Source organism: Pholcus phalangioides, unplaced genomic scaffold (assembly GCF_987345545.1).
Source record: "Pholcus phalangioides strain wild (caught in Gottingen) unplaced genomic scaffold, Ppha-v1.0 ptg000031l_1, whole genome shotgun sequence".
Lineage (NCBI taxonomy): Eukaryota > Metazoa > Arthropoda > Arachnida > Araneae > Pholcidae > Pholcus > Pholcus phalangioides.
In genome coordinates, this window is record NW_028301621.1 from 5,625,809 (window position 1) to 5,639,259 (window position 13,451).

The window sequence follows — 13,451 nt, forward strand, 5'->3', positions numbered from 1 at the left end:
AAGAAATGAAATGTTCCAATGGAGGTCTACAGCCTCCCGCTGAAAACAAGTGAGTGCAACTCTATGTTTTCCACATAACGAGACTTGCAATAACTCCCCCGGGAAGTCCTTTAATGGAAATGAAAATATTTTTTAGGACGAACCCTTAAGCCTCGCCCAACCTATACAGAATTTGAACCAGACCCCCTCCACGAAAAAAGCGACATCGTCGTCATGAGGGAAATTAATTTATATGGGACATCAACAGCCCGACCTCCGGCCCGTTCTCGTTCGACATCCGAAAGACCCCACCTGCCGACTGCCAAACTAAGCGAACATTCTGGCCCTTACCGGTTTGCCAGGGGGTCCTCCGGTGGTTTCCGGTAACTGAGAGGTCCCTGGGGTCTAAAATAAGAAGGAATCTCCCACATAACGACAAGATCACCATTAACGTAGAGGGATCGGATCCCGATACGTTACACATACGCCCTTGCGGGCTGTATATACGGATCTCCAGCAACCCCTTCCCCATCCGTTTTATTTGTATCAGAGCTCCCACAGCACCTACAACAAAACATTCTTTCCAACACAAGTTCTGCAAGCTCTACCATGCACTATGCAAATGAAGCCGGGCCAGACCCGCTGCGCTGAACCACTCAAAAACCTCTTTTTAGACCATAAAGTGGGGGTGGTTTTGATGGAAAATAGGTTTTTGTGCATTTGGGCATCAAGTAGAGCGCCAGGTTTTGATGCGGCTTTACAGATTGCCTTCCACGCACAGACAAAACAGATCGGCTCCAAGTTTGTCGTCTCTCTAACTCTCTCACATGCGTATACAAATCCCAAGAAAAACAATTTACAAAAAATCTTTGTGCTTTCTTGCTCCAAGGCTATACAAAGAGTTTAATAGTATTAGTAGACAACAACTTTCATTTAATGTTTAAAAAAAAAAGCTGTAATAAATTGTGTATTTGAAATAATGGATATTGAATAGTTCATTTTATTTAATAATTAACCAACCACTGTAGTTTGAGGGGAAGGGGTAACATTTAAACATGCAAATTAGTATTCTTCAAAAAAAGAAGTTAATTTGGATATTGAGTATTATTGTTTATTTATTATTGAGTATTACTGTTTTTGTATACTTTCATGGCTGCCAAGAAAATTGTCCCATTTGTGTTACTGTTATTGTTACTTTATAGATCAATGGAAGGATTATATCCCTTTGGGTCAAATAGTATTTGTTTTGTAGTTTTCTTTTCGTCCTTTGTACTTTTTCTTGTGTCTGTCTGTCCTGTATGTTAGCCATTGTGATGACCCAGATTTGATGGTGGTGGTCGACTGAAGTTGGTTTTCTGTGTTTCCCAACTTTGAGGCGTGAATGCGAGCTGATCTCCCCTTCAAAAAATCTCACCACAGAGAGCAACAGGTCTACAAACAGTACAAGTATTCGATCATTCACTTAAACTTCTGAAATACAGATGGCAGCACTGAAAAAATCAGACAACACTAGATACATACTCGGACTGTTAGGCACACACACTTACACTTCTGACACTACTGAACTCACTAGGTGGTACGTCTATGGTGATAGACCTGAGTAGTGGTCGTTTGAAAGGAAGAAACAAAATGTCTTGCATGTTTTTGTCAAATAAATAAATCTCTACGAAAAACCTTTGTCAAGGGCAAAGCTTTGCGACGTCCTTGTTAGAGGTTGGCAGCGCACCAGGGTGCTGCGCTGCACAGTTTGAGAACCCATGACATACAGAAATAAAATTACCTTTGCTTAGAAAAATTTCTCATTTTGCACTCTCACCTTTTGGTCAGCAGATGATTTGCAACCGGTAGCTTGGTCTTTGATTTTATTTGTCTGCTTCATAACCATTTTCAAAGTTGACACAGGGCTATTCAATTGTTTTGCAAGATCGACTTTTGTCATTAATTTGAAATTCTTGTCAAAATCTTCCAAAAGTTGTAATTTATCTTTTAGAGAAAGCAGCTTTCATTTTCTGAATGGCGGATTCAACACAGCAAACACACAGCAATGAAAGAAAATTACAAAATTACTGAGAATCATCTAAAGAACTGATACTGTGTGTGTACCATAAATGTCTCTCATTAACAGACCTGTACTCTCCAAATGTTTATAATAAACTTTCCCATCCACTGGCGATAACGCAGAAAACATTAGGAAAATAAATTCTGAAAGGACATATGGCTATCTTTCAAACAATTAGGTTATAATCAGTTTCTAAGAGCCTCACACCTCTGTGTATTCTCAAAAACAAGCTTTAAACAAACCAGTCAAGCGTCCACTCTAGCTGGCTAGTTGAATGGCCATTTTCGTATGGTCAGCAATCGACTTAAAAATTATGGCTCTTGCAGTGATAATATGCAAGAAGAACAGTTTATAATAAACCAGTTTTCACTGTGTACAAAAAGTGAGTGTATTTGATGGATATAAATGATGTGTTTGACAAAGATTTGGAGTTTGAATCGAAGTGAAAATGTCAAATAATAGAGGTTTAGCATCAATTAAAAGAATTATTTAAACATTAAAATATATACATGATATACATGATAAATAACTCAATTAAATAAAACCCTCGAAATTTGAAGGAGTGTCTATTTTCGTTCAACAAAATTTGGAGGAATAAAATTGAGTGTTGATACGTGAATCACACATCTAGATGCATATTAGTGAACACTGGCCTAATCTGGCTACTACAGCCAGATTAGGACATTGTAAACTGAGTATGGAAATGTTTGTGAACAAAGGAGGTTAATAATGATAACTTATAGAGGAAAAATAGTTCTGCTTCTTCTACCTTAGCTTCAAAATTCAAGGAAAAAACATTTAGAAGAAAAAATATATACATACAGTAAAATCTCTCTTAACAGACACCCTTCAGATGCGGTCACTCCTCTTTTACAGCCAAATACATTAATAATTTCCCCTTGTACAATAGAAGTATGCATTTCAAACCGCTCTTTTACAGTCAAATTTTTTTTGTCTCGCCGGTGTTCGTAAAAGAGAGGTTTCAGCCTACATAAACTGAAATCCTGTCAACTGTAAACAAATATTTTCCCATGTACATAGATCCATTGTGTACTTTGCAAGAGTGATAACAATACTCAAATGATAACATTATCCATAATTCTAATAAGTGGTTGCTACTGTACACCATTAGACCTGCCGAAACAATATTTTTTTCACTCTGCAGAATATTGTTATATCGTGATTTCAACGCATACGAAATACATCAAGCATGAAAATTCTGTAATATACAGATTTTTTTTTTCTAGTGTATCTGAATACAAACCTGTCCCAGTTCGATTCCCATTTGACTGAAGGTGAAAAATTTGTAGTCCATGATGCTTCGGCCAACTTTTTCTCCTTTTCAAAAAAACTCCAAAGTCCTACAACAGCGCCACTGCCAGCAACAACATACAGCCACTTCATATTGGTTCAGACCTTGCTTTATTCAGCGTTCTCACTTCTTCAACTTTGACCTGGAATTACAATTATTTAAATTTAATGTAATACAGGCCTCCCATTCAAAAAAATGGAAAAAGTAGGAAAAAGCAAAATTAAGAACTAGGATAGGCCCAGAAAACATAATCATAGCAAATAGCATAACAAAAAACAAATTCATAATATTTTTTTTTTCAAGTTTTTTTGACAGAATTGACTTGGTAGTCAAAACAATTTTTGGCCCAAACAGTGCACTAGCAACGACAGAAAATTCATTTCTGTTCTCAAATTAAAAATTACATTTTATTTTTCTTCTTTGGAGTCTTCAACAGTCCAACCTGTCAACTCTCTTCGTCAATGTACAGCAAATTATAAAGGGATGTAAGATTTTTAAGAATAACGCTCCTTCGAGACCACTTTCAAAAGCACTGTGCAAAATGCGTAAATTAGAAGTTCCGATGTACACTGAAGAGCCAAAAAAACTGGTACACCTGCCTAATATCGTGTAGGGCCCCTGCGAGTACGCAGAAGTGCCGCAACACGACGTGGCATGGACTCGACTAATGTCTGAAGGAATTCGCAAATCTCCTTTCACCTAAAACCATCTGCTCTAACCCTGGACTTTCTCACACTTTTACGTGTATACAAAATTCTGACCAGCTGCAAATACCATTGAAATATGAGCGCGGCCGCTGAATTTTATTACCATATTCTTCTCATACAACTTATACCGATTTCTTTCATAATGTCCTGCACCCTTTATACGATTCATTTCAGTCTCCATATTTATAGATCTGTTTATCGCTACTTTTCATACTACTTCTTTGATTCTGTATTCCTTACGTGCTACGCGCCAAATTTATAGGTTTCTTTCATGATCCATATTCTTTGGGACTCTTAACTCCTAACACCTGGATAACATCTGGCTGGCATGGCTTTGAAATACATAATTTCGAAGTCCATCCTTTCATACCATTATTCCTCGAACGCTACTATTATTTAACTTTGCTAATTCCTTTACAGTATAACAACCTGTCACCTGTCAGAGTCGTATCTAGACGTATCAGGGGTCCCATATCACGCCAACTGCACATGTCCCATACTATTACAGAGCCTCCACCAGCTTGAACAGTGAAGTTGGAAATCAACTCGTACTGAGTTGCACAGATCCATTAGCAGCGAAAATGATAAGTTCGGAGGTGATCAATAACTTCAAACTTAAATTTCACTTAGAAATAACCAGCGACATAAGATATAAATTTTAGAAAAAAGAAGGGCACGCATCATCGAAATCAGTGTGTCTAAAAACGCAATTTCACTGAATTCAAATTAATCCTGAATAAAAAACAATTTCAAGCTAAAATTTATCTACTGCACAATAAAACTATGTCTCAGCAAAGTCTTAAGGGGTCCATCAAACTTTTACAGTATAACGCTGACCGTGCACAGGACACAACCGAATCGTTCGTAACAATGGCCGGAAAAGAAGGAATTATTTCATAATGCTGCAAGAGCCGTGCACCAAAAATGGACAACAGCACGGTCTTCCACCGCACTGGAATAGATGGTCATCCACCAACAATAAAGCTGCAATAGTATGTACAAATTCCAACATTCATCCAGCCACAGTATGCAATACAACTTCCACCACAGCTGTTAGAGTATGTCTGAATCACAGTGATCTCATTATCATCTCGGCATACTCTTCTCCGTACGAAAACTTATCTTCTACAATTGATGAAATTGAAAGAACAATAAAGAGCAACAAAAACATACCTATATTGATTGGATCGGATCTGAATGGTCATCACTCGTTATGGGGCTACAGAGATGAAGATTCCAGAGGAAGAACAATTTTACAATTTCTATAAAAGAATCATCTCATACTACTCAATCAAGATCTACAAACTCCAACGTATGTGCACGGAAAGTCTAAAGGATGGCCTGATCTTTCCTTCTGCAATTCTCCAACGCTTTCGGATTCTACTTCGTGGGAAATAAGCGACAAAGACACCTTGGGCCAACACAAGTACATTCGAATGAATCAGCATTTCTGAGAGCATTTGTGTTTCATCTTATCCTCGATATCACGTAACAGAGAGAAAATTAAGGTTGCTTTGCAAAAAGCTGCAAGAACCTCTGAACAATTTATTGAATGAGCTGAAACATCAAGATACATATAATAATCAAGGATCATTAACCTTAGTGGAGAAAATCTTGGATCTTTTAACGACTGCATGCTGTAATACTTTCACTTTAAAAGTTCCCAAAACTATTTCCAAATTATCATGGTGGAATGAACATTTGACTAAAGAAAAACGAAAACTTCGTGAAATGGAAAGAAAAATAAATTACGTAAAAGAAGATGACAGACCAGGATATATACTAGAATTTAAGAAAAAGCGTGCTATTTTCAAGAAACTAATTAGAAGCACTAAGAAAAAACAATGGTATGAATATTGCAGCCGAATGAAAGAACCTTACGGGAATTGCTTTAAAACAACGAAGAACAACAAATATTTCCCGCCGCTGCTCCTTCTTCATTTGCAAGATAACCAAAAAATAGATATTGTGCAAGCAGCTGGACGTCAATTAAATCTTATTTATCCAGATCCAATCCGGAACACCGATCTCCAATCTCGTGATATTCCACTGAACACAAGAGTCTATCTTATCTATTAAGTCTATCACACACATGGAGATAACAAGAATCATTAACAAGTTAAACAATAGAAAGGCACCAGGTATGGATGGAATTTGTAACAGAACTATCAAAAAACTTCATTCTAAGTTCCCCTCTCTATTCTATATCTTGTTCAATAAATGCCTGGACATTGGAACCTTTCCGGAACATTTCAAAAATGGCATGCTATTATTATTTCTGAAACAAGGGAGGAAGCCCGAAGACCTTGACTCTTACAGACCCATAACATTGTTATCGAATGTTGGGAAGATATTTGAACGTATACTCATAAATAGAATGTATTATTTCTTAAACAAACAGAATTGGTTCCATCCGCTACAGTTTGGATTTAGAAAAGGGAAATCAACAGAAAAAGCAATAGACAAAATGATGCAAGAATTGAAACAACAAAAAGAAAAGAGTAATTTCTCTGTTGTGATACTTCTCGATATCAAGTCAGCATTCAATAATCTTCGCCATGAGCTCATATATAATAGGCTATCGTCAATTTCAACAATACCTGATAATTTACTTAAAAGCACTTTAAGTATTTTAGAAAAAAGAAGTATATCTGACAGATAGAGGGCCTGCAACAAAGACACAGAAACAGGGATGCCCTCAGGGCTCCTGTAGTGGTCCTTTTTTTTGGAATGTTATTATTAACGACCTTCTCAAACATCAATGGCCAGGCGATGTATGCCTACAAGCATATGCTGATAATATCATTCTTATAGTATCAAGCAACACATCAAAATCCATCAATGAAACTGCCACCCAATGTCTAAAAGAAATTGAACAATGGCTTGAAATTAATCACCTGCAACTTCACACTAACAAGATTGCATATTTCTGGCCTTATAGAAAGAAAGGACGCCTGAAAATCCAACATGATAACCAACACATCAAAAGAACACGGAACTTTAAATATCTGGGAATCAATTTTGACGAAAAATTTAACTGGATCTACCACATTGACCAACAAGTACTTAAAGCTCATAAAACACTCCAGTCTTTCTATAGGATTGGGGGCAGCAAGTGGGGTATTAACAGGCTATTCAGAAATATCTATTATCGAACCATCATCATCCCCCAATTATCCTATGGATCGAGTATTTGGTTTGCAAACCCCACCTGCAGAATGAAACGCAAGATGCTGACAGCTCAAAGGCAACATTAACTTTTTGTAACAGGTGCATATAATACTACACCAACTAATGTGTTACAACTTTCCACTGGAAATTTACCTTTGGACCTTCAAATAGAAGTTATATCGAAAAGAAGCCGACTCCTTCTATTAAGACACAATGTCATATGTAACGATTTCAGTCTATGACATGAATGTCGCTCTCCACTTGTTAATACAAGATATACGGAAGACTGGATGTTGTGAAGATATTTATTATTTGAGATGTTAATTTTTTAAGGAAGGAAAAAACTCATCTCTGCCTCTACCGGGAGTCGAACCCGGGTCCCTCGATTGCCGGACGAGTGCTCTGACCACTAAGCTACAGAGGAGATAGAGATTTTCCTTCGCTAGAGCGTATATATGCCGAACGGAACCGTGCAATGGACGGTGAAACCGATCAGCTAATAGCTCATGGACGACGAGCCACCAGAGGGCTAATTATATGACATGAATGTCGCTCTCCACTTGTTAATACAAGAAGGAAAATCTCTATCTCCTCTGTAGCTTAGTGGTCAGAGCACTCGTCCGGCAATCGAGGGACCCGGGTTCGACTCCCGGTAGAGGCAGAGATGAGTTTTTTCCTTCCTTAAAAAATTAACATCTCAAATAATAAATATCTTCACAACATCCAGTCTTCCGTATATCTTGGATTTCAGTCTAATAGCATCTGCATACGAAGAAAAAATAACCTAAACTTGCCATGCAACTTAAAAATTTGTATTGACACCTAAACTATTCTATATGCGATTGCTAAATTCTTCTGAAATGCCTTCGCACATTGAAAGATGTAATCAAGTCTTGTAAAAGTGAAAAAACATTATTTAAAACTGCTTTTCCACAACAAAAACCATGGGGCTGGGTCCTAAGAAATTTGGCAAGGGCCTAAATATAATTTTTGATTTGTCAAGCCTGTGTGACTAAGTGATTGTTGCAGTCAAAAACCCTTAATGACATAGGAACGGTATCGGTGACATAATGTATGTCACACAAGCCACAGAAAAATGTGGAAGTCATCAATGAAAACAGACAAGCAACATTTTGATTTGCTTCACAATTGCTCTGAGTGTATTCGCTTTCTTCACGTAAGATGACACTTTGCATACGCAGATGGCGGAGAGTATTGAAGCATGGTAAAAAAACAAAAACAAAAGCAATCAGTTGAGCCTCAGAAGGGGGTATCTTTTAAGTCAGATACAGTTGATGAATTCGATGCATATACATACACACACGTTTGATTTCGGATATCTCATGAACCAGGAAACCATTAGAGTGAGATCATCTTATACTGGCAGACATACTGTAGTGCTCCTACTGTTGCTGCCGTAATCTGAAGCCACCGCAGTCACAAACGTGAAGCAGAATCTATACCAAATCGTGGTGCTATGCGCAGACAATTCTGACGGCATGAAATAACTGTAATGGATGGGGAGAGTTTACATAGAAATTTATATTATATTATATATTAATAGAGAGAAATTTATATTAGCTAGCCATCTGGTTTTCAAAACATCATGCGTAAAAAAAAATTAAATCAGTTTTTAGACTGTTGCAAGACGAGTGTAATTATTGCTATATACTGAAGTTGATGAGAAGTTGCCAGATAAACAATGTTTTATAAAGGAACCAATTTTGTAATATAAAAAAACCGTTCATCTGTCAATTGCAGCATAATTTTTGTTGTCTACGATCGGCAGGGAAATCGGGAGAAATTTCCAATGACTTCGGAGAGTAGCAGGAAGAGTAAAAAAAATTTGGAGTCTTGCACATAAATCCAGAGAGTTGGCATGCCTGGAATGGAGTTTATCATGCTATAGTTGTCACACCAACGAGTCATAATTTTACAAAATGCTGATCACTCATGGATGGGTGGATCTAGAGCTCACTGTTGGAGGTAGGGGGGGGGGGGTGATTTTACAAATAACTAAAAATTAGTCAATTTGAACGAGGTTGATCATACACTTCGCATTTTCCAAAACTCAGTTTTTCTATTTTTTTTCTCTGTCCCAACTTTTTTCAAAAAAGATGTTAGTTTTTCAGTCAAAGTTTTCTTCAATTTATTTAAACTAAAATATGGATACAAGTAATTTTCAACATATTGATTGAATGCAATATTATCATATAGAAGTTGAGAAAATTTAATGAATTATCATTTTTTCCCTTGGATGGGGTGATCACTCCTACCCTCCATATATCTGTGCCTGCGATCATCAATACATAAAAGTGGATGTTATGTGAATTTTTGAAATTTTTTTTCTATGACTGTAATCATGAAAACTAACGTTTTGTTTATCTTCTCAATCTGGGGCACATACTTAAAAACATATATATAGTGGTACTACCACGAGAAGCGGTTTCTGAATGCCCCCTCTTTAAAAAGGGTCCATTTCGATAATGGAAAAAGAAAGATTTCTCCCGAGTTGCTAGTATGCTGTGTTGGTGCAAATAGATTTTTGTTGCCAAGTTTGTCTGTGTTTTGTCAGTAGCATACATGCACTTTGAACAGTGAGTTTATAGTACAAAAAAAAAAATTGCATATTTAAATGTCTTCAAGTGTCATGAAAATGACAAGTTTTCAAGAAGACAGACTCTTCATCCTTCAGAAAGAAAAACGATAGACAATATCACAGAGCTTTGTGAAAACGTAGTGGAATCTGTGAACTTCTGATATATCTTTCTCAAGCACAGAAACATACTGCTGCTATCGCTGGTGTTACTTTGGCAAAAATATTGTTTTCAATCGAATGTTAAAATTGCACAAAAACTATTAATATAATCATTTCAACCACTAAATACATATTTTCCTTTTTTCGAAATCAGGTCTACAGCAGATATATATTAAAAATTAAGACTTGGAGATGGGTACTGGCTCGGAAGTGTCTTCAGTATATTCAATATTATTTTATTTTAAATCCATAGAGGGCACAAACTTTATCAATGAAAGTAAAAATTAAAAAATATGTTTAAACTCTACGATCATGAAATGTCTTGAAATAATAAAAATGAAAGCGAAAATAAAACATCTGAGTTTGTGCAAAAAATTGAATTTCGAGCAGAAAGATTTATATTTGGCCTGGAGCTTCTGCAGAATCACGATATACTTCTCTGCTAAGATCGTCGGAAATGTTTTACACCTGTAGGTTTTCGGGTGTACTCAATCCCTTCTGTAGAATACTGAGGGTGCTCAAGCACCCAATGGCTTCTACATCCTGCGGCAGGGGCCATAAGCTAGTATCTTTGGTGGAACCCCACACCAGATTTTTTATGGAGGAAAAATTTCTTTCCCCCTGGAGCCATGTCAGCCCCACCTTTATCAGGGACCATGGTTTGAGTAACAGAAATGCTGCAATGACAATGCAATTGAATGCACTGTGCTGCCACATTTAGAAGATGTAAATAAAGCTGAAGATACCAAAGCAAGATGACCCCTCCAAGTGACAGGCCACGCCCACTGGCGCATAGGTTTACTTAACCGGAAAAAATAGAACCGTCTTTATTTCACTAAATTACTAAATCACTTTCCACCTAAACCCGAGTAAAGGGCCCTTATCGTCTGCATACATTGTAACGTACTTGGCAACTTAAAATTTCGTTACCCACTTAACCACTTACCGCGTGTAAACGAGCCTTTATTCTTCCTACCACACCCCATTTTCTCTGAGATTTTTCCTCAGCTTCCATAAGCGAACCCATAGGACTTTACCCATAGCTTGTTCCGCCGCCCCGTTTACATCGGTTCTAGCTCCTCTCACGGGGCGAAATCACCCACTTTGAGAACTACCGTGTTAACCTATTAGATTAAGGACTTAATGATTTTAGTAAAAATAAATAGACTTGTCAACATGTCTATCATCGGAGAGAAATCTATTATTGTGAACGATAATACTCGCCATGCCGACCTTTTGCCTTCGCAATTTCACTTGATTGGCGATCTCACCAATGGCAATTGTTTTCCCTAAAATTGTTGGAAACTTGTCATAAATCACAAATTTTTATATTTACCGTACGAAATATACGTACCACGCTCCAATACTGTAACTTTCGCGGTTTGTTTGCGTTTACATTTTTTTTGGTTATATCGGGCTCAGTCGGTCAAATAACCCTGCTCGATTTGAATCAAATTATCCAGAGTTATCGGCTACTGAGGTCTTTTTCCAAGTCCCTTTTCGCAGCTAAAATTATGATCATCTGTCACTACCAGGCAAAGCTGTATTAAGGCTGCCGGCACACTACGGTTCGGCTGGCGCGGTTGATCTTATCAGCAACCGTGGAATTTCGCGTGAAACACACACTGCTGTTAGCAACCGGGGTTTTTTATTTTTTAATGTCACGTGACATCTCGGGATTGGCCAAATTATTTTCGCCAAGCTGAAGTTGGCTCCAGCTAGCATGCAAATTCGTGCTCCCCCTCTTAACGGATACTCCCTCTTTTACGGACAAATAATAATTTAGTTGTATAATATATAAAAGTATGAATTTCAAACCTCTTTTTAACGGTCACCCATTTTACATGGATTTAATTTTTTTGTCCTGTCCGTGTTCACAAAAAGGAGGGGTTTTACTGTATATACTAATAAAAATATTCATGTAATGAAATTTAATTTTCTGTAACAATATTTGCCGTTTGAAATTAATTCAAAGTTGAAGAAAGACTACCTACAAGTTGACCCATTTTTGATGCTTTTACGATTCGTGACCAAATCGCACAAATTTTTTTATATATCATGACTGGAATCATCATAATTAATTTAAATAACATATATTAAAAACTATTTAAATAACATATTTTTGAGGTTTAAAAAAATTGGCCATGAATTTAGCACGTTTTTCTTAGTAATTAAAGTGAATTTCCAATTAATTAAATTTCTAATTAATGGAAATTAAGCATAATAATTGTAATAATATAGCATAATAATAATAGCATAATAATAGCATAATAATAATAGCATAATAATAATAGCATAATAATAATAGCATAATAATAATAGCATAATAATAATAGCATAATAATAATAGCATAATAATAATAGCATAATAATAGCATAATAATAATTTTGGGAAACCCCATATGACCAAAAAAAAAAAAAAATCAAGGAAAAAATTATTTTCACCTATTTAAAAATATATATATTTCTTTTGAACGGTCAGGAAAAAAAAATTCAGATAGGAATCGAAATAAAATTTCTGAAAATTTAATGTTTTAAAAACTAAAAAATCAAATTTTAAAAAACATTATGATACAACATTATGAAGGGTCGTCTTAAGAGTATTATGGGCCCCCCCGGGCCAAGTGGTTTTTAGGAGGCCCTACATGGTAAATCCTTTAAAATTTCAATCGGATCTCATTTTTGGGAGGCCCCTCTTCTCTTGAGGCACCCGGGCCGTGCTCGGGTGGGCCCATGCGTTAAGACGGCACTGACTGATGCCCCGAACTCCGAGCCAGACAGGAGCGCAAATGTTAACCTTTCATCTCTCCTTCAATATTAAAAGGGGGCGCCAAAATGCGTGCTTGCCCCGGCTGACCACGCATGTCGTTGTGGCCGTGTACATCAGTATGTATGTTGCAGGGTTTAAGGTACACACAGGGCCGCAGCTGGATACTTTTTTAACTGGAGCTAGCAAGCTTTTGGCGTCCCCGTATAAGGAAAGGTTAGAAGGAGTGGTGTTAAAGGGGCAATTCGGCGCCCCCTTTAGTTCAGCACTCGATACAGTGGACCCGCTCTCCCTAGTTGAGGCTTTGTGTGTGTATGTAAATTAAAAACTGCTTGAAAAGAACGGTAGGTGTGAAAATTGTCTTGGTGCACTCTTCTATATTACCCGCATACAACGTTTTGCCTAGATCAGCGGTTCTCAATCTTTTTTGACCCACGGAGCCCTTTCCAGTATATAATTTCGATGGTGGAGCCCCGTAGGCCTATTTTTTATTTATTCATCAAAGTTACTGATTTATTTTTATTCAAAAATATTAATAATTATTTTTTTTCAAATTTACTGGTTCTTTTTTTATTTTCCTCGAGGGAGCCCTTGGGAGTTCACACGGAGCACCGGTTGAGAACCGCTGGACTAGATGGGTTTTTTTTCATTGCAAAAACAACAGATAGACAGCCACATTCATATACGATACAAAAATA

The 13,451-nt window shown here is 36.9% G+C and overlaps 1 protein-coding gene across 3 annotated transcripts in view; it reads right to left on the bottom strand.

Annotated features, from left to right (window-relative positions):
• The window catches only part of LOC149067035 (serine/threonine-protein phosphatase PGAM5, mitochondrial-like), a 38,505-nt gene extending 26,957 nt beyond the window's left edge, over positions 1 to 11,548 (bottom strand). The window contains exons 1-2 of one of the 3 annotated variants that reach the window (XM_089252902.1): positions 11,341 to 11,548; positions 3,303 to 3,492 (exon numbers count right to left, since the gene is read on the bottom strand). In XM_089252902.1, coding sequence (XP_089109028.1) covers positions 3,303 to 3,442 — 140 coding nt within the window. In that variant the 5' untranslated portion in view covers positions 3,443 to 3,492; positions 11,341 to 11,548. Of the gene's footprint in view, positions 1 to 3,302; positions 3,493 to 11,219 lie in introns of all 3 variants that reach the window. The other 2 variants (XM_089252904.1, XM_089252903.1) reach the window with 2 other exon arrangements.
• Between the last annotated feature and the right edge of the window lie 1,903 nt (positions 11,549 to 13,451).